At 38.8% G+C, this 25899-nt stretch overlaps 1 protein-coding gene across 2 annotated transcripts in view; it reads left to right on the top strand.

Moving 5' to 3' along the window:
• Positions 1 to 7004: 7004 nt before the first annotated feature.
• The window catches only part of LANCL1 (LanC like glutathione S-transferase 1), a 44092-nt gene continuing 25197 nt past the window's right edge, over positions 7005 to 25899 (top strand). Inside the window, exons 1-3 of one of the 2 annotated variants that reach the window (XM_082658111.1) lie at positions 7005 to 7071; positions 7384 to 7480; positions 10890 to 11007. In XM_082658111.1, coding sequence (XP_082514237.1) covers positions 7400 to 7480; positions 10890 to 11007 — 199 coding nt within the window. In that variant the 5' untranslated portion in view covers positions 7005 to 7071; positions 7384 to 7399. The other variant, XM_082658112.1, reaches the window with a different exon arrangement.

Here is a 25899-nt window from a genome sequence, read left to right on the forward strand (position 1 = left end):
CATAACAATTCAGTAAAAATCCACACAGGTAACTTATGATCTAATGTTTTGATGTGATTATGGAAGACATAAAACACAATTATTAAATAGATGGGTTTGATAAAAAATTTAAAACAATGAAAAAAAAAAAGAGCTCTAGGATAGCCCCATGATGAAAAGGTGTAAAATGCAATTATCCTGCCTGAAGAAACTCAAGCTCAAGTTTCAAAAAGACTTGTCCTGACCAGTTGTTCACCACCTTGCTCAAAAGATGTTTAAACTTCTGTTTGAGAGACATGTAGGTTAGATCTAAGACAGAACTCCTGGAAATATAAGGATGTTAAAAACCCTAATTGGCTGTCAAAAGAAGTTATGAATGCTCCTTTTCTGGAAGGATCTAGGGTGAAACAGCTGCCTGTAAGTGCAGGCTGTATTAGCTTAGAGCGAACAGACATTTCTTTTTCCTTTCTCTTCTTTTTTTCTGGGGGGTGGGGGTTGTTTTCTGGTTTTTAACAGTAGTCCCAGGAAATATTTAAGGGCTATGACACATCAGATATAAATTGGAGAGTATGGTAATTCACAAAAGTTCAGTCTACTTGTTACCATTTAGCACCATAGTTTTTATAGTCTCTCCCTCTCTCTCTCTCTCTCCAGCATTTTTCAAATTTTAGTCTGCAAGAGAATCCTACAGAGAACTTTTTTTAAAAACGCAGAATCAACCCCAAACTCCTGAATCAAGATCTCTGGCAGTGAAGTTAGAAAATCTGTATTTTTAATAAGTTCCAAGGTGACACAATACATTGATTGCTCTAGAACTTGCAATTACCTGGGGGGAAAGTTCTGTATAACTCCTTAGACTCCAAGTCCTGTCTCTCAGGGTTAAGGAAATCAGCCTGAGAATTTGCTCCTGGCTCTCTCAGCCGCCTCCAAGAGCAGCTCTGGATCCAGGCTTTGAGGTTCAACCCAGAGGATGACGATGGCAAAGGAGCCAGCTCCTCCCTGGGTCTGCAGGCCCTCTCCTCTGTACCAAAGCCACTGGCTGACCAGTAATGTGGTCAGTTCCAGATAATCTCATGTGGCAGTAGCAGAGTGAACCAGCTGAATTCTTGAAGTTTCCTTCTAAGTCTGTAAGTTGCATGGCAAAGTTCATATTGCCCTGAAGTAGCAGTTCCTCCCACATTTTGTGTTTGTTTTTTTTCTTTTTTTTTTAAACACCTTTATTAGAGTATAATTGCTTTACAATGGTGTGTTAGTTTCTGCTGTACAATGAAGTGAATCAGCTATAGGTATACAAATATCCCCTCCCTCTTGGACCTCCCTCCTCCCCGCCCCCATCTAGGTCATCACAGAGCACCGAGCTGAGCTCCCTGTGCTATCCAGCAGGTTCCCACTAGCTATCCATTTTACACACGGTAGTGTATTTATGTCAAACCTAATCTCCCAATTCATCCCGCCCTCCCCTTCCCCTGCCTGTGTCCACACGGTCCGTTCTCTATGTCTGTGTTTCTATTCCTGCCCTGCAAATAGGTGCATCTGTACCATTTTTCTAGATTCTACATATATGCATTAATATACGATATCTTTCTCTTTCTGACTTATTTCCCTCTGTACGGCAGACTCTAGGTTATAAACGAATCTACTCACGTAGTTACTCCCCGATCCATTTGAACTCTCTCCTCTTATGGCAAATAGAAAGGAAAAACGAGGTACAAATAACGTGGCTACCAGGCAAGTCAGGAAATTTTAAAGCTTCTCTTTTAAATGATTGAAAAATACCTGCTGTGAGGCAATTCTGAAGCTTAAAAGAAGGACTATATGGGCCAGAATGTCTCTCTGTTGGTTACTTCCCCCTACCAGGAAATAGGACTGCCAGATACGCCAAAAGAACACCTTGAAATGGGAAAACATTTTGCAAGGCTTTGATAATAAATCATCTCATTCCATGGGTGGGTTCTATATGGTTGAGTGGCGAAGGAAGCAAATGCAATCCGCCTGATTAATGATTCATTGTCGTGAGAAGGTTGCTCTGCTTAGGGACACTTTCCATTGCAACCTTCATTATGCATCTAAAGCATATAGAGAAATGGGGAGCTGCATAATTTTAACAACTAGTACAGGTACATATGTTCAGCAATAAAGGGCGAAGCCTCTGTTTTATTTTGCTGGTAAAGACATAGACTAACACTGTTGATCAAGATCCCTTCTCAAATGTTAAGTGTAGAGAGGAAAAGACAGTTTAAATGTTTGTACACTTTTTACCAACTTTCTGTACTCACAGTCCTTAATATCCCAAGAAAACCCCAGTGCACCTGTCTCACATAATAGAGGCTCTCACCCAGCAGGTACATTTAGAGAAAGGAATCTGTCAGCATACTAATAACAGTCCTGACAAGGGAGGGAGGAAATGTTATCAGTACCTTAGGAAATACTCTCTCTGGGAAATTAAAACCTTACCATAGTGCATGCGGTGTACATCTGTTTAGGTTCTTGTTTCCTCCACTGGCAATAGCTCCTGTCAATCCATGAATTCTGTACTGTAAATGAAATAGAAAATTGCTTCAATATTACACTGCCCCAGATGGATGTTAAAACAATAGCGTGGCGATATTAAACTCAAACTTATATAATGCTTGCTTTATACTTCGAGCTGAAACGGAAATAGGGTACTCTCCACAAAGATGTAATACTTAAGAGAAAAGTGAAAAAAAGTCATAGCCATATGCCTGATTTTGCACATGCATTTCATTTTCTTTTGTTTTGAGAGAGGAGAATTTTCTAGAAAAAAGAAAGAATATGGAGTCTTACAATCTATCTTCTACCATAAGTCAATGACCCAGAAAGTTCAAGGGAATATGCAGGAGGAAACAGAGATGATGTGGTTGCTAGGAGGTCAGAGGAAAAGGGAACACCACAGAAATTTAAGCATGTTGCCCCTTTGATGGGAGACACAGTATCAGTTACTAGAGCTTCCACTCTGCATTAGAGACCAGTAACTGTCCACCACAGTGAGTCTTCCCTTTCTTTCATTATAGCTGGGTACTTCATTCCACAGCCTCCCAGGCAGCTGGAGGTGGCCACGTGCTGGATTCTTACCAATGGAATAATGTGGGAAGCGATGGATTCCACTTCCTGCTCTGAGGTTGAAGGCATCAGATGTGTACTTCTCTGTATTTTCCTGACCTTCCCACAAGCTGGAAGAAACATGCCTAGGACCAGCATGGATCTTGCAGACGAGGATAGTGCACTCTGGAGGGAAAAACAACAAGATGGAAGTAACCTGCGATCATAAATGGCTGCATGGAGCAAAGCTATGTTTGAGTAAGAGAAAAATAAATTTCTATTTATGTCAGTGATTGTGTTTTTGAGCCTCTTTATAACTGTAACTTAGCCTTCATCCTAATACACATTATAGCATTTTGAAATTAAGGTCTTAGAAGAGAACTAAGGAGCTCACAGATGGTACATGTTTTCTCAGTTTAATATAAACCTTCCCAGATTTCTAGAGGTATTCTTTTTTAAAGGCAATAATACAATGACTGTTTCCTAAGAATTCACACAAAACAGATTCACAAATTAAGAGAAAGAACATTAGAATGCTTTTCAAAAAAATTCTAAATTTATCAAAAGTGGAATGGTCCTTGAAAAATAATCAACAATCAAACCTATGTTAGCCACAAATGTGTGCAGACACCACAGCCATACGTGAAAACATAAGCACTATTATGGGCTGCACTGTGTCCCCGAAAATTCATTTGTTGAAACCCAACTCCCAGTACCTCAGCACATGGCTAAATTTGAAGATGTAGGTTTTTCAAGGAGCTAATTACAGTGAAATGAGGTCAGTAGGGTAGGCCCGAATCCAATATGACTAGTGTCCTCATAAGAAGAGATTAGGTAGCAGACACATAAAAAGAGAAGACCGTGTTAGGATACAGAAGAAGACAACCACGTGCAAGCAAAGGAGAGAGGCTTCAGAAGAGATCAAGACTGCCGGCACCTTATCTTGGATTTCCAACCTCAGAATTGTGAGACAATAATTTCTGTTGTTTAAGCCACCCAATCTGGTGGTACTTTGTTATGGCTGCCCTAGAAGGCTAATACAAGTATGTCAGTGTCAATCACTTTTCTTCTGAGTCAGAACCAAGGAGAAATTCTTTGGGTTGCTTCTAAAACAAAACAAAACAAAATGAACGACAGAAATGAATTTTATATGATTTCCAGTCTTTCAAATCTTTGGGATTTTCTGATTAACAAACAGAGGACTTGTCATGCTTTGACTGTACCTGAACTTTCAAAACAACTCTATACCCTTCCAAAATAAGTGTGGATCCACGCCTTACACTATATTCATAAGCAAACTCCAGACAAAGACCTAAACATAAAAAGTAAAAAGCTAATAAAACAAAATGTAAGTCATCTTTCCAGCCTAGGAATGGATAAAGACTTTTTGAACATGAAGCTAAATCCATAAATTACAATGTTAAAATTGGATGGGTTTTCCTTCATCAAAATGAAGAATTGTGGTTCAACGAGGGTTACCTTAGAAAAAGTTAACAGATGAGAAGATATGTACAACATCTAAAGCCAAAGGAGATTGATAGCTAGAATATCCTCTCCCTCCAAAAAAACAAAAACAAAACAAAAAACTGCTACATATCAACAAGAAAATAATACAATCCCAAAAGAAAAATGGGTAAAAGATAATAGTAGGTAAATCTTAGGGAAAGGTCAGATGTCTAATGAGTATATGAGGAAAAACTCAACACTATTAGCTACAAAAAATACTTAAAGTTTAACAATCAATGAGATTCTATGTTGTCCATTAGAATTGCAAAAAATAGAACACTAGATAATATCAAGTATTGGAGAGGACATGGGAATGACAGAAACTATTAGGTACTATTGGAGAGAATATAAACTTGTCTAGTAGTTCTGGAAAGCAATCTAACAGTACTGGGGAAATTAAGTATGAGGATGTTCTGTGATCCAGCAATCTACTTCTGGTATATATCTCAGATACAGTCACATCCAGATCCTCTTAGAACATGTACTTGGATATTCCTGACTGTATTATCTGTGATGTGGAAGTTAGAAACAATGCTCATCCTTGGGGGAAAGGATAAGTAAAATGAGGTGGAGACATACTACGAAAATATTAAGTATGCAATTATCTAAAACAACCAAGTGTACATAGAGCAACACAAATAGATATAAAACACAAGTTATTTATAGCACTACTCCACTTATTAAAAATGCATACCCGGGCTTCCCTGGTGGCACAGTGGTTGAGAGTCTGCCTGCCGATGCAGGGGACATGGGTTCGTGCCCCGGTCCGGGAGGATCCCACATGCCGCCGAGCGGCTGGGCCCGTGAGCCGTGGCCGCTGGGCCTGCGCGTCCGGAGCCTGTGCTCTGCGGCCGGAGAGACCACAGCAGTGAGAGGCCCGCGTACCGCAAAAAAAAAAAAGCATACCTACACAACCCATGACATATTTTCCAAAGATTATGTAAATCATACATACTGTGGTGTTTGCCTCCTGGAGGAGAGGAATGGGTGGGAAATGGGAATTAAGGGAAAAATTGAGATAGAATATGGTCTTCCACGTATCTCAGTGGTTCACAACCAGAGTCAATTTTGTCCCTCTGTCCTCCCAGGGATATTTGGTATTTGGCAATGTATGGAAACATTTTTAGTTGTCACCACTTACGGGGGCAAGGTGCTACTGGCATCTAGTGGGCAGGAGCCAGGGATGCTGCTAAACACACACAGGACAGCTTCCACAACAAAAAAGCATCCCTTCCAGTATCACTCTGATTTTAATTGCTCAAAGATTGTGAATAGGATAAACTGATAGTAAGCCTTTAATAATTAAAGAAAAATAATTAAAAATGCCTCTCACTCCTTATCCTTTTCTCTCTTATGAGTTTCTCCTTCACATACCCATCTATTAAAATAGGAAGGGTGTCCAACTTAAGATGCACTGAGGGCTTCTACTAAACCTTCATGAATTTGGTGAAGGAGCTAAAAAGTATCCTAAGAGGGCAGCAGTTCAAAAGAACAAACTGAGCCAGAGCAGGGTCAGAAGTAGACTTTGGGATGGCAGCCACAGAGGGACAAGCTTGGGCCAAGGTGGGGGTGGGGTAGGGATTGAGCTTCAACAAGAGGTTTGGGGCTAGAGTCCTTCCTTGAAACAAGAGAGAAGGAAAGAAATGAGAACGTGAGTCTTTCTGACCATTTAACAGAACTTCAAAATTCTCTGAGCAACAGAATGGGCCTAATGTGTACCAGGTGGGATTTAAATTTAAATGAAAGCAAAATTTTTCAAATACTAGAGACTGTTAAACATTGAAATTGATTGCTCTGGTTATCCTGCTCTATTGGACATTCTTATCTTTTTAAAGGGCTTGGGTATACAGTATTACCGCCTAATTTAGACTAAGGAGGAGCTTAAAGTTCTTAAGAGCTGTGATTTGTGTTTTCATGTTATTTTCCTTAAAGTTTTGGCAATTGCTATTTGATACCTTGCCCTTGGCCACTCACATCCACCGAGAGCCTTTGAGGTTAATTTAATGAATTATTTTCAAAGATTTTTGTCACTGTTGTTGCTGATGGTAGTGGTGGTGTTTTGTTTCGTTTGTTTGTTTTTTAAGAAATGAAAGAAAAAGTTTGACAAGTCTCTGGAGAAACATAATCCTCCCCAATTTTATTCAGTTCTAGCGGTAGGACTATGAATATATTCAGATCTCAAAGCAGTCATTTTTTCTCCTCCAGATTAAAAAAAAAAATTGAATTGAATTCTTATGAATCATCTGGACTAATATTAGTTTACTTAACTGTTTTAAAAAAATTTTAAAGAGAAGAAAGGTAGGAAATATTGGGTACAGCTGCACATTATTCTAAGATATGTCCCCACTCCAGCCCTCCAAGAATTACATCACCCTGTATCATCCTTTGGAAACCACACTTCTGTCTCTTTAACAAGTGAAAATGAGAAGGGGGCGGGCCTCCGGAGTGGCGAAGGCTCTGATTGGTCCAGCTGGCAGGAAGTGGGCCGTGAAAGCGTCCCTTCTGTTTTTGTCCGGAGGCTGCGGGGTGAGTGGCCCGAGACCGCGCAGGGCTTAGGGACCCTGGGCTGGTAGTTACTTTGAATCGCGAGAGTGCAAACGTGGGGTGCGAAACGGGTCGCATTCTTTGCTGTGGGTTCGGGGCCCTGGCAGCCTTCTTGCGGAGGTGCCACGCCCTAGCGGCTGGGCCGCGGTGGGCCCGGGGTCCGCTCGGACCGCCAGGACCAAGCAGTGGTCCGGGAACTGGAAGGAAGGTGTTCCCGGGGCTCTGGCCGCCGCCTTTGCAACTCGGCCGAGGCCCGTATCTCAACGTAGATTTTCTTTTTCCCCTGTTCTGCAGGCTCGTTTCTGGCATCATGGCGCAAAGGGCCTTCCCGAATCCTTATGCCGATTATAACAAATCCCTGGCTGAAGGCTACTTTGATTCTGCTGGGAGGGTGAGTTTGGGAAATATCTGCCTGCACCCCTACCTCCAGCCCCGAGTGTTTGGAAAGTTCAGTTTTGCCTGAAAGAAAGGGATGAGGATCCTTTTTTAAAAAATATAATAGAGTTTCACTATAAACATACAAAATATATTTTAAATATATAAAGTATATGTGAAAATATACAATTTGCGCTCTAAAATGTTGAACTTCTGTAAGGAGGCACTGTTAATATTATCAACAATAATTAATAATTGAAACAGTCTCAAACATTGATATCTAAATTATAAAAATTCGCGGCTCTGCAATTTTCTGTGTAATCTTGAATTTTTTGATCACTTTTGGTTTGTTTTTTAAAGAGAGGTGAGAAATCCTGATGGCATTTCACGGGTGCCGTGTTACTGTTTTATGATTGAACAGGCGTATGGACAGGGTAAGGACGAGAGTAAACCAGAATGGGGTGAAGACATCTTTAAACTGAAAGTGCTAAGAGAGATTTGGGACATAGTCCCTGAAATCTTTGTATCATTTCCACTCTTCCCAGGACATCCCCACAACTGGAAAATAAATAAATACATAAAACTGGTCAGTTTAACTGGTGAGCACCTCACAAGTCAGTGTAAGAAAGAGAACCTGGATGTGAGATACCAGAAGCCTGTGTTTTCTCATGCCTCTGCATATAGTTGTTAAGAGGGAATACAGTTCTTTTTAAGAATACCTAGTTGAGAAATCCTAAGAGTGAGTTAGGTTGGAAGAGTGATATCTTTAAATGTGCACACATTTTTTTAAAATTTTACCAGTTTATTTCTTCTAAGCTTATCAGCCATATGAAAAGCATTTTGCATGTGATGTAAGGGCCTTAGAGATTTCATATCTGCCAAGTGAACTTTCAGTGATTCTGTTGGTTCTTTCCTTAAAACACTTGTCATTTATAAATTAACTTGGGTGAGTAATGCAGGTAGGAGGAATGAAAGAGATGGCGAAGAGCTGTAAGATAGAAGGCTGCCGAAGTGTATATGGAGCTAGAATCAATCTGATTCTTTTAAGACCAGAATTGAACTCCCTAAACAAAGCCTGTAATCATTACCTTGAAGTCAGATGGCTTCCTTTTGGCTATTTGGACTTGCATTCTGCCCAGCTCTGCAGATCCTGAAGCTGAAGCATTTGTCTTGTCTTGTTGGAGGAAGACCTGCTGCTTCATGCTTACTTGGCAAAGAGAACACTTGAGGATGGATCCTAATGAAAGCAGCCTTCAATAAAATGTATCTCACTATTTAGGCTGTTTATAAAGTAAATGCTTTTTATAAATTTAACTCTGTTTCTAAGGGAGAAAAAATATGTTCATAAATTTGAATTCTGGCCCCCAAATAATAGTGTAATTTATTGCCCAACACATGGTTTTTGGACCCATCACAGAAAGAAATTAACCTACCAGTTTTAAAATTGTTTAATGTTGAACATCAAGGATTGGACCCTGAAGATCTGTCCTCCTTAATTTGTTAATGCAAAGATTTCAATAAGGAACTGCTCTATTTCCTGGCATCTATCAGAAAAAAGCGTTTTTATACACTCTTCAAATTATTCCTAGGTTTGAATAATTTTGTGGTCTGCTACAAGCAATCAGTATTCTTAGGCAGCTCACTTCTCTTAAATGCAATTATGTGCCAAATAGAAAGTGACTTCCCTTCTTGAGGCTGAGGCACTCTCATCATTCTTGGTTGCTTACGGTAAGGCCAGGCAAGATGATGAATTATCCATGATCTATGAACAGAATATGACATGTTCTTATGTAGATGCACTCTTCTATCTAGTTGAGATTTATAGACCTTTTATATCAATACTGAAGTATATTTTACCTTACAAAATGTATTTTTAAGGCTTGTTGAAATCTTAACCCCTTGGCAGGCATTGTTAAATAAAGGGAGTGTGTCCATCAAACACTGGTTTCTTCTTCAGATAGTGAAATAATGGATCATAGTGGTGCTTAGAATAAATAACCCAGATATGGTTAATCGTCTGATTTGCCTTATCAGAGATACTCTTCAGAGTATCAGTAAACCTTAATATCTTTTATTATTATTAATAATTCTGATACCACTTTTTCTACTTTTTTCAGTTTTTAAATGCCCTTTTTAAAAAAATGAGGTTATGATGCTAACAGGGAGTAAGTTAGGTTTGTTTTTACAGTCCTTGTGTGTGATGAAATGTCTTGTATCCTTGTAATGTTCCCCAACATTGTTTCACAGTTTTACTGCTTTGTGAAATCCAAGTCTGGGAATCACAGCAGATTCCTAAAAATATTGAAGGATACATTAAAATGTTCTTTTAAGACACTTCATGATTCAGTGTCTACAGAACTTTCAAAATACTTTTCAGTTACTTTTAGAACAAATAACATAATTATTCGGTATGCCTCACCGTTTGTGCCACATATGTGGGCCTTTATATGGATGTCACTAACCCCACACCCCAGCCTCAGTGTGCTTTCAACCTATATCCAAATTATTACACTTTATAGACCATTGGACTGCTTAAAATAGTAAAAATATCAACATTTACATCCCTGAATGCAAACGACATGAGAGACACAATCTCATTTGATCCTCAATGCACCTTTTGAAATTGGTGGGACAGGTATTATTATCCTGACTTTACAGAGGCAACTGAAGCATAAAGGAGTTATGGGTTGAGCATGGTCACTCAGCTAATAGTGGATAAGGATGTAGCCGGGCTCATTCATTGAGCAGTATTTATGAGGCCCCAAGCCTTCTGGGCACTGTGCTGGGCATGGGTTTTTGATACTTAGTCTGATGTTCTTTCCACTCTGCTGAAGGCTCCTGATATCTGTGAGGTTTTTTTGCTTTTCTTATGTTACTTCTACAATTTTTTAAAAATGTTTATACATTTTTAATAAATGGATTTTTTATAAATGTTTATCTTCATTTTTCAAATAACAGAAGCAATTAGAATGTTTCTTTAGGGGATTAACATTGCTGCTGCTTGAATACTAAAACTCCAGTGGCTTGAAAACAGCAAACATTTTCTGATTTGTGCTTAGTTTAATAAAATGACTTTTATTATAATAAAAAATATTGGTTTAAATAATAGATGATTCTTAGTAGGTGGAAATTACTATGATCCAGTTTATCATTGGCAGCCTTTTTTAGTATTTAACTAAAAATTTTATGTAAAACATTTAAGTTACATCAAAAATATTTCCCAACTTGAGTAAGAAAACACAGTAGTACTTTTAAGTTTTGTTAATTTGTTCTTGTTTAAGAATAAAGTAATTGTCCAGTTCTCTTAGGCAAAAAAAATGTAGCTTAAGTGGAAATGAAGTACCCTCCTATTTTTAATAGCCTATAGTCCAGGACACCCAGTGCCCCATATTTTTTGATATTTGTTTTCCCTTTAATACCTACAGCTGACTACTGAGTTCTCACAACGCCTGAACAATAAGATTCGAGAGCTTCTTCAGCAAATGGAGAGAGGCCTAAAGTCAGCAGACCCTCGGGATAGCACTGTTTACACTGGCTGGGCAGGTATGAAGTGCTGACTGTGAACTGGCATAAGCGTGGTAGAGGAGAGCTGTCTGGCTGAATGCTGCACCCTTAAATGCTTCCTGCATCTGCACAGGAGTAATTGCTTCTGGGGAGAATGCTGTGCTCTCAGCCTAACCTGGGCATCTTCTGGATCTTTAACAGTGCTCAGAATTTAGGGCAGGGTAAGCATATTCCTGTAGTTCACGCCTGACACAAATTTGGATGGCTGCCATACTTGGGAGAAAAATTGATGTTCAGCATTACATAGTTAATTCAGAGATGGAATTTCAGTGGGAAGAGTTGGGAAGATTCCCAAAATGCAGTGCATGAAACAGAGGAATTTGCCCATGGAAAATAAAACATGTCCAGAATTGTCTTTTTTTTTTTTTTAACGTTACCACATAGCAGGGATCCATACAGGAACTCAGGGTAGAGGATAGATTCCGTGAACTAATCCTCCAGTATAGTTGTTGCTGGCTGGTGTACATTCACTGTTTTACTGGTCATTGAGAGGTTGAGAAAGTTTGGGAGGAAACAGTACATAAATGCCAAAAAAGTGAGAGCGAGAGAAACCAAAGAAGGAAAGTTGAATAACTGCAGCTAGCTTACTAATACAGAGAGATAGACAGCTTTCTAATCTTGAAGAAAGCACAATTTAGAGACTTAGTGTTTCCCAGTTACTCTGAAAAGCAGACAAGGAGGAATAGGTTTTCAGCTTAAGGAGTTTGGATTTGATTTTGAGGCAATGATGCTTATCATAAACATGCAGGTTCCTGGGCTTCACAGCAAGATTCTGCTTCGGTAGTCTTGAACAGGCCAGGAATCTGCAGTTTGCAAGCCTCGGTGGTCTTGATGTAGATGGTCATCTTTAGAGCATACTTTGAGAGCTTTTCTGAGAGGAATTTACTAATAGCAGTCTCTTAGCAATCCTCTCAGTTATGGCAAGTGATTTCTTACGAGGATGGGGAAGGCAGATAAAATCAGTAAAATGATAATCTCTCAGGGACGTTTACGGTCAGTATTTTATAAAATAAAAGCAATAGTGTTGGACCCTCCCTTTTATAGTTTAGTTTTATGATTTTTGTAGATTTTAGAAGCTTAACACAAGAAATGTTAAGGTGAGAATAAAATGAAAGTATTTTGCTTCAAGAGACATTATAGCAACAGCTGTCATTTATTGAGTAGCTGCTGTTTGCAATTGCTCAGTAATTGGTAGATGAATCTCATTAATGAGCATTACTGTTCTTTATTTTAAATTATGAGGATTTGAACAGAACACGACAACTGAGACAGATGGTTAGATTTAATTCCATAACTGATTGTTAAAAGAATGACTTGAGCTTCCCTGGTGGCGCAGTGGTTGAGAGTCCGCCTGCCGATGCAGGGGACACGGGTTCGTGCCCCGGTCCGGGAGGATCCCACATGCCGCGGAGTGACTGGGCCCGTGAGCCATGGCCGCTGAGCCTGCGCGTCCGGAGCCTGTGCTCCGCAACGGGAGAGGCCACAACAGTGAGAGGCCCGCGTACCGCAAAAAAAAAAAAAAAAAAGAATGACTTAAATCTCTAACTCACCTGCTTCAGGTGAGCTTATATTATTTATTATATATTATAAGGTACCTTGCTTTAGGAGAAAAAGAAGTGGTGATCGATTTCAAGTTTGAATTGATAGTTTGGCAGTGTAAGGAAAAGCTCCTCTATTGGCAGGGCTAGTTGAGAAACAAAGTTAAAATTTACTTGGAAATAGAAAGAAAAAATGTTACTCCAAAGTAAAATGCAAGTTTGTTTAAATTTTTTTGGCACTATGGAGTTTTTGGCATCATTTTCTTTGAATTGCCCATGTCCTTCTACTTTTTATGCTTCAGTATCTATGATACTCATTGCTGTCTCCTGAAAGCAGCTCACAGGGGCAATTGGCACACTAAGCAGTTTAGGATGTCTTCAGTTGCTGGTTAGTTCATGACGTAGCATAAAATTTTCTAGATAAATTTGCTAATGGCTTTCAAGGCAAGGTTCCTAATGTCTCCCCATCAAGCACTGTTAAAAAGCCATTGTTCCTATGTAAAATGGAGTCTCCTCCAGTGTTTTTATAAGTAAAATGCTTTCCTGTGCAGTGTTCCATCTGAATAGCACAAAACTCTGAGTTGCATGAGAAACTAAAGCTGATTCAACCGCAGAAAATCATAATACCTTTTCCTCCCATTATATTATATCTTATCAAGAATCATCTATTCATAACTGCTATTACCAAAAATACATTCACAAACATCTTAACACAATAAAAATACTTGGTGTTATGTCTCAAAGCAGTGTTTACATAATTATATGTGACTTTGTATGTTACTTTTTGTGCCTCATTATCTTTTTTTTTTTAAATTAATTAATTATTTATTTTTGGCTGCGTTGGGTCTTCATTGCTGCGCCTGGGCTTTCTCTGTTTGCGGCGAGCAGGGGCTACTCTTTGTTGTAGTGTGTAGGCTTCTCATTGCAGTGGCTTCTCTTGTTGCGGAGCACGGGCTTCAGGCCCACAGGCTTCAGCAGTTGTGGCACACAGTCTCAGTAGTTGTGGCACACGGGCTTAGTTTCTCTGTGGCATGTGGGATCTTCCCGGACTAGGGCTCAAACCCGTGTCCCCTGCATTGGCAGGCGAATCCTTAACCTCTGCACCACCAGGGAAGTCCCTTCATTATCTTTCAAAAAGTAATAGTTTTGAGGAAAAGGGGATTATATATTTTTAACTTTGTTCACCAAATTTAGGGTCATATTTCTATAAATATTAACTTATTATTTGCTCTTGTTATTAACTTGTCCAAAATAATATTACTTTGGGAAATACTAATTGTAGAAATCCTTTAAAACTTTATTTTCTTCTTCAGCATTCATGTTTATTAAGCATTTGTTGTCAGTGTGCAATGAAAGCTTTTGCATACAACACATAGTTTATTTGAGAAACTACATGACTGTTAAAACTAGAACCTTAAATTACCATCTTATTTTGTTAAGTTTCATTCCCCAGTGGAAGTACGGTCTGATATTTGTGCTGATTCAGATAGGCTTGGTTTTGGAATAGGATTGGGTTCAGCTGCATATATCCAAAATAATCAAAATTGCAGTGACTTAAATAAGATAGAAGTTTTTTTTTTTTTTTTTCCTCTAATGTAAAAGAAAGCCAGAGGGAGGGGCTCCAGGGCTGCTATGATGGCCTCAGGATGTCAAAAGGAACCCAGGCTCCTTTCTTTCTGCTACATCATCCCTCAGCCACTAGCTTCTAACCCTCGGCCAAATAGCGACTATATACAGCCATTACATCGGCCTTTCAAGGCTGCAGGGAGTAAAAAGAGGCAAAGATGAATGCATTTCTTCCCTTTAAAAAGACTTCCTGGAAGTCCCACCCAGCATTTCAATTCTACTTTCTTTGCATTGGCTGGAGCATAGTCACATATTCATACCCTTTAGCAAGAAAGGTTGGTGAATGTAGTCTGTTACCTGAGGTTCTGTTACTAAAGGAAAGAGGAACATGGATTGGGGGTAAGACCTAGCAATCTCTGCTATAAGTCCTGTATAACAAGAAAAATGACCCTTTTTTGTTCCTCTGTTTGCACAGAGTATTTAGTCAGCAACACACAATTTTTTCGTCTGCCAAAGGATCTCTAGCTTCTGCCCACTTCGGGGAAATTTTTATAAGGATAAATTTACCAATGTCTATAAATATTTGAAATTTGCTAAGCAATATTATGCCTGCTCTATATTTCTAGGGAAATTGATATTTGATTTTGACTGAAAATTTCTTATTCATTTTTAAGTTCATTTGCTTATTGCAGTAAGTAATAGTCTTTTCATAAAGCCTGCCATAGAAAGGAAGTGTTATAGAAATGCCAAATCATAAATAATTCTTGAAGAGCCAAGTGTAATTTCAATTTAGAAAGGGGCTACAACAGGTTCTAAATTTGATACTGGGAAATATTATTGTTTTCTCAGCTTGATTAACAGCTCTCTGCCTCCCCTTTCTGCTTCCTCTCAAGTCTTGTTTGCTTCTTTCAGGGTATAAAGTCCTTAATTTGTTTTTTGTTTTTAGTTTTTTCTGAGATATACATTTTAAGTAATAACTAGAATTATGACTTATAACATTATACCAGAACATATAAGACTTTTAGAAATTTCATATAAGATCTGAAACATTTATATTAACATATTTCCATACAAATAACCCAAAGAAAGTTCAGTATTAGTTGTTTTTTTTTGTTTGCTTTTTTATACTGCAGGTTCTTATTAGTCATCAATTTTATACACATCAGTGTATACATGTCAATCCCAATCGCCCAATTCAGCACACCCATCCCCACCCCACCGTGGTTTCCCCCCCTTGGTGTCCATACGTTTGTTCTCTACATCTGTGTCTCAACTTCTGCCCTGCAAAGGGGCTCATCTGTACCACTTTTCTAGGTTCCACATACATGCGTTAATATACGATATTTGTCTTTCCCCTTCTGACTTACTTCACTCTGTATGACAGTCTCTAGGTCCATCCACGACTCAAAAAATGACTCAGTTTTGTTCCTTTTTATGGCTGAATAATATTCCATTGTATATATGTACAACAACTTCTTTATCCATTCGTCTGTCGATGGGCATTTAGGTTGCTTCCATGGCTATTGTAAATAGTGCTGCAATGAACATTGGGGTGCATGTGTCTTTTTGAATTTTGGTTTTCTCTGGGTATATGCCCAGTAGTGGGATTGCTGGATCATATGGTAATTCTATTTTTAGTTTTTTAAGAAACCTCCATACTGTTCTCCATAGTGGCTGTATCAATTTACATTCCCACCAACAGGGCAAGAAGGTTCCCTTTTCTCCACACCCACTCCAGCATTTGTTGTTTTTAGATTTTCTGATGATGCCCATTCTAATTGGAGTGAGGTGATACCTCACTGTAGTTTTGATTTGCATTTCTCTAATAATTAGTGATGTTGAGCAGCTTTTCATGTGCTTCTTGGCCATCTGTATGTCTTCTTTGGAGAAATGTCTATTTAGATCTTCTGCCCATTTTTGGATTGGGTTATTTGTTACTTTAATATTGAGCTGCATGAGCTGTTTATATATTTTGGAGATTAATCCTTTGTCTGTTGATTCATTTGCAAATACTTGCTCCCATTCTGAGTGTTGTCTTTTCATCTTATTTATGGTTTCCTTTGCTGTGCAAAAGCTTTGAAGTTTCATTAGGTCCCATTTGTTTATTTTTGGTTTTATTTCCATTACTCTAGGAGGTGGATCAAAAAAGATCTTGCAGTGATTTATGTCAAAGAGTGTTCTTCCTATGTTTTCCTCTAAGAGTTTTACAGTGTCTGGCCTTACATTTAGGTCTTGAATCCATTTTGAGTTTATTTTTGTGTATGGTGTTAGGGAGTGTTCTAATTTCATTCTTTTACATGTAGCTGTCCAGTTTTCCCAGCACCACTTATGAAAGAGACTGTCTTTTCTCCATTGTATATCTTTGCCTCCTTTGTCATAGATTAGTTGACCATAGGTGCATGGGTTTATCTCTGGGCTTTCTATCTTGTTCCATTGATCTATGTTTCTGTTTTTGTGCCACTACCATATTGTCTTGATTACTGTAGCTTTGTAGTATCGTCTGAAGTCAGGGAGTCTGATTCCTATAGCTCCGTTTTTTTCCCTCAAGGCCACTTTGGCTATTCAGGGTCTTTTGTGTCTCCATACAAATTTTAAGATGATTTGTTCTAGTTCTGTAAAAAATGCCATTGGTAATTTGACAGGGATTGCATTGAATCTGTAGATTGCTTTGGGTAGTATAGTCATTTTCACAATATTGATCTTTCCAATCCAAGAACATGGTATATCTCTCCATCTGTTTGTATCATCTTTAATTTCTTTCATCAGTGTCTTATAGTTTTCTGCATACAGGTCTTTTGTCTCCCCAGGTAGGTTTTTCCTAGGTATTTTATTCTTTTTGTTGCAGTGGTAAATGGGAGTGTTTCCTTAATTTCTCTTTCAGAATTTTCATCATTAGTGTATAGGAATGCAAGAGATTTCTGTGCATTACTTTTGTATCCTGCAACTTTACCAAATTCATTGATTAGCTCTAGTAGTTTTCTGGTGGCACTTTTAGGATTCTGTATGTACAGTATCATGTCATCTGCAAACAGTGACAGTTTTACTTCTTCTTTTCTGATTTGCATTCCTTTTATTTCTTTTTCTTCTCTGATTGCTGTGGCTAGGACTTCCAAAACTATGTTGAATAATAGTGGTGAGAGTGGACATCCTTGTCTCGTTCCTGATCTTACAGGAAATGCTTTCAGTTTTTCACCATTGAGAATGATGTTTGCTGTGGGTTTGTTGTATATGGCCTTTATTGTGTTGAGGTAGGTTCCCTGTATGCCCACTTTCTGGAGAGTTTTTATCATAAATGGGTGTTGAATTTTGTCAGAAGCTTTTTCTGCATCTTTTGAGATGATCATATGGTTTTTATTCTTCAGTTTCTTAATATGGTGTTTCACATTGATTGATTTGTGTATTTTGAAGAATCCTTGCATCCCTGGAACAAATCCCACTTGATCATGGTGTATGATCCTTTTTTTGGAGGGGGTTGGGTGGGTATGCGGGTCTCTCACTGTTGTGGCCCTTCCTGTTGCGGAGCACGGGCCGCGGACGCGTAGGCTCAGTGGCCATGGCTCACGTGCCTAGCGGCTCCGCGGCATGTGGGATCTTCCTGGACCGGGGCACGAACCCGTATCCCCTGCATCGGCAGGCAGACTCTCAACCGCTGCGCCACCAGGGAAGCCCTGTATGATCCTTTTAATGTGTTGTTGGATTCTGTTTGCTAGTATTTTGTTGAGGATTTTTGCATCTATATTCATCAGTGATATTGGTCTGTCATTTTCTTTTTGTGTAGTATCTTTGTCTGGTTTTGGTATCAGGGTGATGTTGGCCTCATAGAATGAGTTTGGGAGTGTTCCTTCCTGTGCAATTTTTTGGAAGAGTTTGAGAAGGATGGGTGTTAGCTCTTCTCTAAATGTTTGATAGAATTCACCTCTGAAGCCATCTGGTCCTGGGCTTTTGTTTGTTGTAAGATTTTTAATCACAGTTTCAATTTCATTACTTGTGATTGGTCTGTTCATATTTTCTGTTTCTTCCTGGTTCAGTCTTGGAAGGTTATACCTTTCTAAAAATTTGTCCATTTCTTACAAGTTGTCCATTTTATTGGCATAGAGAGTTGCTTATAGTAGTCTCATGATCCTTTGTATTTCTGCAGGGTCAGTTGTTACTTCTCCTTTTTCATTTCTAATTTTATTGATTTGAGTCCTCTCCCTCTTTTTCTTGATGAGTCTGGCTGATGGTTTATCAACTTTGTTTATCTTCTCAACCAGCTTTTAGTTTTATTGATCTTTGCTATTGTTTTCTTTGTTTCTATTTCATTTATTTCTGCTCTGATCTTTATGATTTCTTTCCTTCTGCTAACTTTGTGTTTTGTTTGTTCTTCTTTCTCTAGTTCCTTTAGCTGTAAGGTTAGATTGTTTACTTGAAATTTTTCTTGTTTCTTGACGTAGGCTCTTATAGCTATAAACTACCCTCTTAGAACTGCTTTTGCTGCATCCCATAGGTATTGGATCATTGTGTTTTCATTGTCATTCGTCTCTAGGTATTTTTTGACTTCCTCTTTGATTTCTTCAGTGATCTCTTGGTTGTTTAGTAACGTATTGTTTAGCCTCCATGTGTTTGTATTTTTTACATGTTTTTCCTTGTAATTCATTTCTAGTCTCAAAGCATTGTGGTCAGAAAAGATGCTTAATATGATTTCAATTTTCTTAAATTTACTGAGGCTTGATTTGTGACCCAAGATGTGATCTATCCTGGAGAACGTTCCCTTGCGCACTTGAGAAGGAGTGTAATCTGCTGTTTGTGGATGGAATATCCTATAAATATCAATTAAATCTATCTGGTCTATTGTGTCATTTAAAGCTTCTGTTTCCTTATTTACTGTCATTTTGGATGATCTGTCCATTGGTGTAAGTGAGGTGTTAAAGTCCCCCACTATTATTGTGTTACTGTTGATTTCCTCTTTTAGAGCTGTTAGCAGTTGCCTTATGTGTTGAGGTGCTCCTGTGTTCTGTGCATATATATTTATAATTGTTATATCATCTTCTTGGATTGATCCCTTGATCATTATGTAGTGTCCTTCCTTGTCTCTTGTAACATTCTTTATTTTAAAGTCTATTTTTTTCTGATATGAGTATAGCTACTCCAGCTTTCTCTTGATTTCCATTTGCATGGAATATGTTTTTCCATCCCCTCAATTTCAGTCTGTATGTGTCACTAGGTCTGAAGTGGGTCTCTTGGAGACAGCATATATATGGGTCTTGTTTTTGTATCCATTCAGGAAGCCTGTGTCTTTTGGTTGGAGCATTTAATCCATTCCCGTTTAAGGTAATGATATGTATGTTCCTGTGGCCATTTTCTTAATTGTTTTGGGTTTGTTTTTGTAGATCCTTTTCTTCTCTTGTGTTTCCCACTTAGAGAAGTTCCTTTAGCATTTGTTGTAGAGCTGGTTTGGTGGTGCTGAATTCTCTTAGCTTTTGCTTGTCTGTAAAACTTTTGATTTCTCCATATAATCTGAATGAGATCCTTGCCAGGTAGAGTAATCTTGGTTGTAAGGTCTTCCCTTTCATCACTTTAAGTATATCATGTCACTCCCTTCTGGCTTGTAGAGTTTCTGCTGAGAAAGCAGCTGTTAACCTCATGGGAGTTCCCTTGTATGTTATTTTTCATTTTTCCCTTGCTGCTTTCAATAATCTTTCTTTGTCTTTAATTTTTGCCAATTTGATTACTATGTGTCTCGACATTTTTCTCCTTGGGTTTATCCTGTATGGTACTCGCTGTGCTTCCTGGACTTGGGTGGCTATTTCCTTTCCCATGTTGGGGAAGTTTTCGACTATAATCTCTTCACATATTTTCTCTGGTCCTTTCTCTCTCTCTTCTCCTTTTGGGACCCCTATAATGTGAATGTTGTGTTTAATGTTGTCCCAGAGGTCTCTTAGGCTCTCTTCATTTCTTTTCATTCTTTTTTCTTTATTCTCTTCTGCAGCAGTGAATTCCACTATTTTGTCTTCCAGGTCAGTTTTCCGTTCTTCTGCCTCAGTTATTCTGCTATTGATTCCTTCTTGTGTATTTTTTTTTTTTTCAGTACGCGGGCCTCTCACTGTTGTGGCCTCTCCCGTTGCGGAGCACAGGCTCCGGACGCGCAGGCTCAACAGCCATGGCTCACGCGCCCAGCTGCTCCGCGGCATGTGGGATCTTCCCGGGCCAGGGCACGAACCCGTGTCCCCTGCATCGGCAGGCGGACTCTCAACCACTGAGCCACCAGGGAAGCCCCCTTCTAGTGTATTTTTCATTTCAGTTATTGTATTGTTCATCTCTGTTTGTTTGTTCTTTAATTCTTCTCCGTCGTTGTTACACATTTCTTGCATCTTCTCAATCTTTGCCTCCACTCTTTTTCTGAGGTCCTAGATCATCTTCACTATCATTATTCTGAATTCTTTTTCTGGAAGGTTGCCTATCTCCACTTCATTTAGTTGTTTTTCTGGGGTTTTATCTTGTTCCTTCATCTGGTACATAGCCCTCTGCCTTGTCATCTTGTCTATGTTTCTGTGAATGTGTTTTTTGTTCCACAGGCTGCAGGATTGTAGTTCAAAGTCCTTAATGTGTTTGAAACATTTATCAATCCATAGTGCACCCCATAATAATGCATCTGTGTTTCCAGTTTATGACTCTAAAGGAAACTACACAGCTAGGCTGCCCAACTTCATCATACCTCATTCATGCTATGCCTAGATTTGTCTCAGTTACTCACTTGATCTTGAAAGAGTTTTATTGAAGAGAGGAAGCACCCAGATGTTTTTAATGTTACATATGTACTTCAAACTGAATAACTGGACTCATGTCATTTTTTCCCATTTTCTGTTTGTTTGTTTGTTTGTTTTCCATAAAAAATTGAGATAATTAGTGACAGGGTCCTTATTGGAATGTGTGCTAGAGCACCTTTGTGTGTTGTATGTGCTTTAGAAAACAATATAATGCTTTATAGGTAAGGGTGATACATACAAGTTTAAGTTGAAATTTAAAAGAAGCAAATCATTGCTTTAGAAAATAAACATTCATTTCACAAACTATTTTACAGCTGAAATAATGTTGGCTTTTATTTTTAAATGAACCAGAGGATATAATAGAGTGATGAGAGTGGTTCACATAAGCTTTTAATAGGATTCAGACATCATCTTCTCCAAAGCCTGCATATTTATTTATACATGTGGGTTGTCATAGTGCAGTTTTATAAGCTGTATTCTTGGCTTTTACCTTTATTTTTATTCACAGCAGAGAGGTAAAATGCCTTGAGACCCTTAGGAAGGAAAGGAGGGAAGAATTTTTAAAACCCCACAGCTGTCTCGTATTGGCAAATGAAGCAGTTATTACCGTAAATCCTCTCTGTTACTTTTTCAGGAATGAAGTGTCATGAATAATCAATTTTTCAGTTAGTAACTGAGAGTTAACAAATTATTACTATACATTAATGTTCAAAAAACAAGAATTCAATACTTTAATAATAAAATACATTGATTGAATGAATTTTGGTTCCTAAAGGAATGGGGATCATCATTAGGCAGTGTTGTCATCATTTGACTGTGGAAAGACAGGAGTAAAGATTAAAACATGATTCTTGTTAATAAAATGTTAATAGGATTGACATTTGAATGACGGAAGCCAGGGGGTGTGTGCATGTATGCCAGTAATTAATGTTAATGCCAGGCACTGATGTAAGTGCTTTGCATTAAATAACACATCTAAATCTCAGAACAACTCTGTGGTGTGGATACTGTTCACATCCTCATTTCACAGATGAGATGTCTGAAGCAAAGTGAAGCTGAGTACCTTGCTCAAGGTTACACAGCTAGTAAGTGCCAAAGATAAGATTCAAGGCAGCAAGCCTGGCTTTAGAACCCTGCTCTTTACCCCATGAGAGTGTGAGTGTGTGTGTGTATGTGTGTTACTTTCCACTCCTACATTCTGGTTTACTCCATGCATTTTGTAAGTGAAGAAGATCTACACAGAAGCTGTAAGATGGAATAATTTGAGTGATACCTACATGATGATGCTCATGATATACAAACTTTTTAGAAATGGCTAATGACTAGTCAATTTTAAGTGTTTTAGGAAAAAAAATTAGAATAAGCCCTGCTCAAACATGACAGGGATTTGGAAAGCTAGAGGGAAACATAGCTTGTTAGACAGGCAACAGTAATTACTATTAAAATGTCTACAGGAAAAAGTTGTTTGGAACTGGACACAGAGGAAACCCTAGAAAGATTTATGGGCATTGGCAGCTAGAAAAGTGTAATCTCCAGCATTGTTGCATAGAATGTGTTTTTCCCCTTCCTAATCCTGATTTAATATATTCAGTGTGGTTTCAGGATAGAAAATTAACTCGGCCAAAACAGAAGCTTTTCCTCATAATTGCTTGTATTTGAAAAGGCATGTTGAGGATCCTCTTGAGTAAAATATTACCCCTAGTCTGAAAGCAATCAGTAGCTCTTGCAACTGTTTATAAGCGATATTTGAAATAAACAGCCTCAGTTCTTTTCACCGAAGTCCTCCTTTATAAAACTTAATACACTGAAGTGCAGCGCATCATGATATTGATGTATGACATACACCAGCAGTAAGCATTGAGTTGTTCTTTTTTAGCCTTAATCCTATCCTGGTAGATTTTCAAGAATTCTTTGCTGCGTGATCCCAGTTTGGGGGCTAAGGGAAGCCATTTGGTTCTTTATGCCTGTGCATATAGCAGACAGTGTAGAAAAATAGCAGGCATGGAAGCCCCTTAAGATCAAATCTAAAGGCCAGCTATTAAGTGATGGTAGGTGGTGTCCAGGGATCTCCGGGGACTCACCAGAGAGCATGACGCCCCCTGCCACCTGGGTTTTGTTTGAAGTATATCTGTTCTAGGGTGGAGAAGATTTTAAAGTGCTTTATAAAATGGAAAACATGAAACACTGTTGAGGAATTGCTGTTATAAAGGATTAAACGAGCAGATGAAGTATTCTCGTGTTTGAAGTAAGCATTTAGTAGGAAAGATCGCTTCCCTCACAGATAACAAAGTAGGAAAGTTAAGTAAACCCAAGGGATGGCTGATCTCACTAGTATCTTTAAGAGAGAATGAGGGAAAGTGCTAGCCCTCATTTAATTGCACTTTTTCCCACTCTTAACTATGATAATTCCCAAGAGAAATGATGATCAGCTCACACTTAGAAAATATACACAGGACTCTAGGGGCTTTAGTTCCAGAAGACATGACCCAATCTTCTATAACCAACTCACAAAGTTAATGAGGCTAAGACTGGCATACATTTCCTCTTTTCAAGTATTAGGTAACATTTTAAATAAGAGGATATGCAGCATAATCCCTAGAGTAATATTAACTCACGCTCTAAATGCAAGTTATTAAAGTGTTTCAAGATGCTGTTCCTCTGATCTGCCAAAGGTATACTCTGAGCTACAGCTTTAGCATGTGGGTCTTAGTTTCTGCAGATACCAGACTTGTTTGAAAGGAATTGCACTGGCCAGGTGTCTTTTCTTTGCAATTTGATATTCTTATCAGTAGCTCTTCATCAGAGCCAGCATTTCATTGTCTAATTTGAGCCCTGACCAAGTGTCCTTCACCTTTATGAGAAGCACTAAACTGTTAGGACCAACAGAAGGCATCAGTGGCGTGGACCTACACCGGGTCTATTAGAGCTCTTCACAGTGACTGCTAGACAGATGAGTGCACCAAGAATGTCGCCTGCTTTCTTCGTGCCTGCACTTTCTATGGTGCTGATATCACTGTGCTGTCAGTAATCTTAAATGGCTGAGACACAAGCTTGAAACAGCTGGAGGGTTTCGATATCACCAGTGTGCTTGGGTGAAGCACAGAGCAGGATGAGAATGTTTGTAGACAGATCAGAAGAAGTAGGAAGAGGTAAAGAAAGAAGACATCTAAGCATTTGATTTTTACGGACAGCACCAGGAGGCTGAGGCCTGTCTTGTCATTTTCATTCCATTAACTTCAGCAGTTAATACAATGCCAGGTCCATAGTTGGTGCTTAATAAATATTTGTTGAATGAACAAATGAATGAATGAATGGAGAGTAGCCTCCTGTTACTACTCTAGCTACCATCTAAGCAAACTAAAAACAATAACAGACATAACTAGGTGGAATGGGGAAAGGGTGGGAATCCAACTCATTTCATGTCTTTTAGGATGTAAAAGAGTCAGTCACATCTCTTTCCCTTCAACCTCTGATGCAATCGAGCATGAACTCAGAAATGAGACAGGGCTCGTAATAGTCACTTTACACCTGGTAAAGCTGAATAAAGAGCATACTGTTTAGACCTGGACATAAAGTGGGCTTCCTTCTTCTTGCACCCGATTTGAATTTACCTCCCTAGACTCAAAGAACGTCTGGACAGCCAAAGAATGGATTATGACATGAGAAACATGATTGAGAAGAGAGAGCGCGTGATGTGGGAAGACTCCCAGAAAGCTCAACATGGTACATATATAGGGAACACTGTGCTAATTCTCCCCAGTCTGAGGAGCCAGTGAGGGAGGAGAGAGGCAGGAAATGGGAAGAGGAAGAATATGGTTCCCTCTGTACTTTCTGTCCCTTTAGATCAGGCATCAGTGATGAGACAAAGTGACTCATTCAACACTCATGGAGATTCACAGTCTAACGGGGTTTGGACATTTATTGAGTAGTTACTATGTGCTAGGGACTATTGTACTGATCAGAATGATTTACAGTAACTGTGGAGTAGCTACTGCTATTTTCATTTTATAGATAAAGATGCTCAGGCACAGAAAGGTTTAGTAAGTGGGGTAAGATCTCACAGCTGGGAAGTGGCAGAGCTAGGCTTCAATCCCAGGCAGTGATTCCTGAACCCGTGCTTCTTAATGACTACTATGCCGAAGGAGTTATCACCTATTATGGTAGTCTGAATAAAAGACTAGAAGCTCTTCCTAATTTGACAGTTACAAAGCAGTACACTGTAGGGCACTGAGGGAAGAAAGGAGGAAAGTATATATCTCCTTTTTTTAAATTTTCATCTCTTTTCCTATTTAGCTCTGGAAATAGATAACAGAGAAAAGAAGACACATCTTCAGAGTGCTCATTGCCTTTCTTAATTTACATTTCCGCTTCTTTGGGCCAATATTATTAAATTAAGGGTGTGGAGTCACAACTAGTTTCCTCCCCACGTTACCTGTATTAAAAGTACTGGAGTATTTGGAAAGCCAGCACTGTGCCTGGCTTTAATCTGAAGACTGACTGGATGCACTAGTCGGTGTAGTGTTTACATCCAGGCTTTGTGGAGAGTAACTACAGTGACTAGGAATGGGAATCCTGCCCTGAAGACCCTGTCATTTAGTTAAAGAAATGGAAACACACACTCAACACACACACTCAAAACACAAACAAAATTTAGACAGTTACAGAACAGCACGTTAGAAAGTACCAACCTGCTTAAAAAGCAGGTGATCATGCTGTATGGGGTTAATCAGAGAAAACTTTCATTTTTTATATTTCCATTAATCTGAAAGGAAAAAAAATTAATTAATGAGCCTTTAAAGTTTCAACTAGGGAACAGTTTATTTGAAACTTAGGTTGGAACAACCCATGCCCCCGCCTTTAGGAAGTTCTTGTCTCCGTATCACTCAAAACTATTAAGACCCATTCTTGGGCATTAGCTGAACATCTCAAGTGGCTCCAGCAGTACCCGTAATCTGAACATGATTTTTCCCACCAGAGTACATGAAGAGAGTCTTCAAAAGCACCTAACCTACAAGGAAATA

The sequence above is a fragment of the Grampus griseus genome, assembly GCF_964374135.1.
Source record: "Grampus griseus genome assembly, chromosome: 7".
In the NCBI taxonomy this organism is placed as follows: Eukaryota; Metazoa; Chordata; class Mammalia; order Artiodactyla; family Delphinidae; genus Grampus; species Grampus griseus.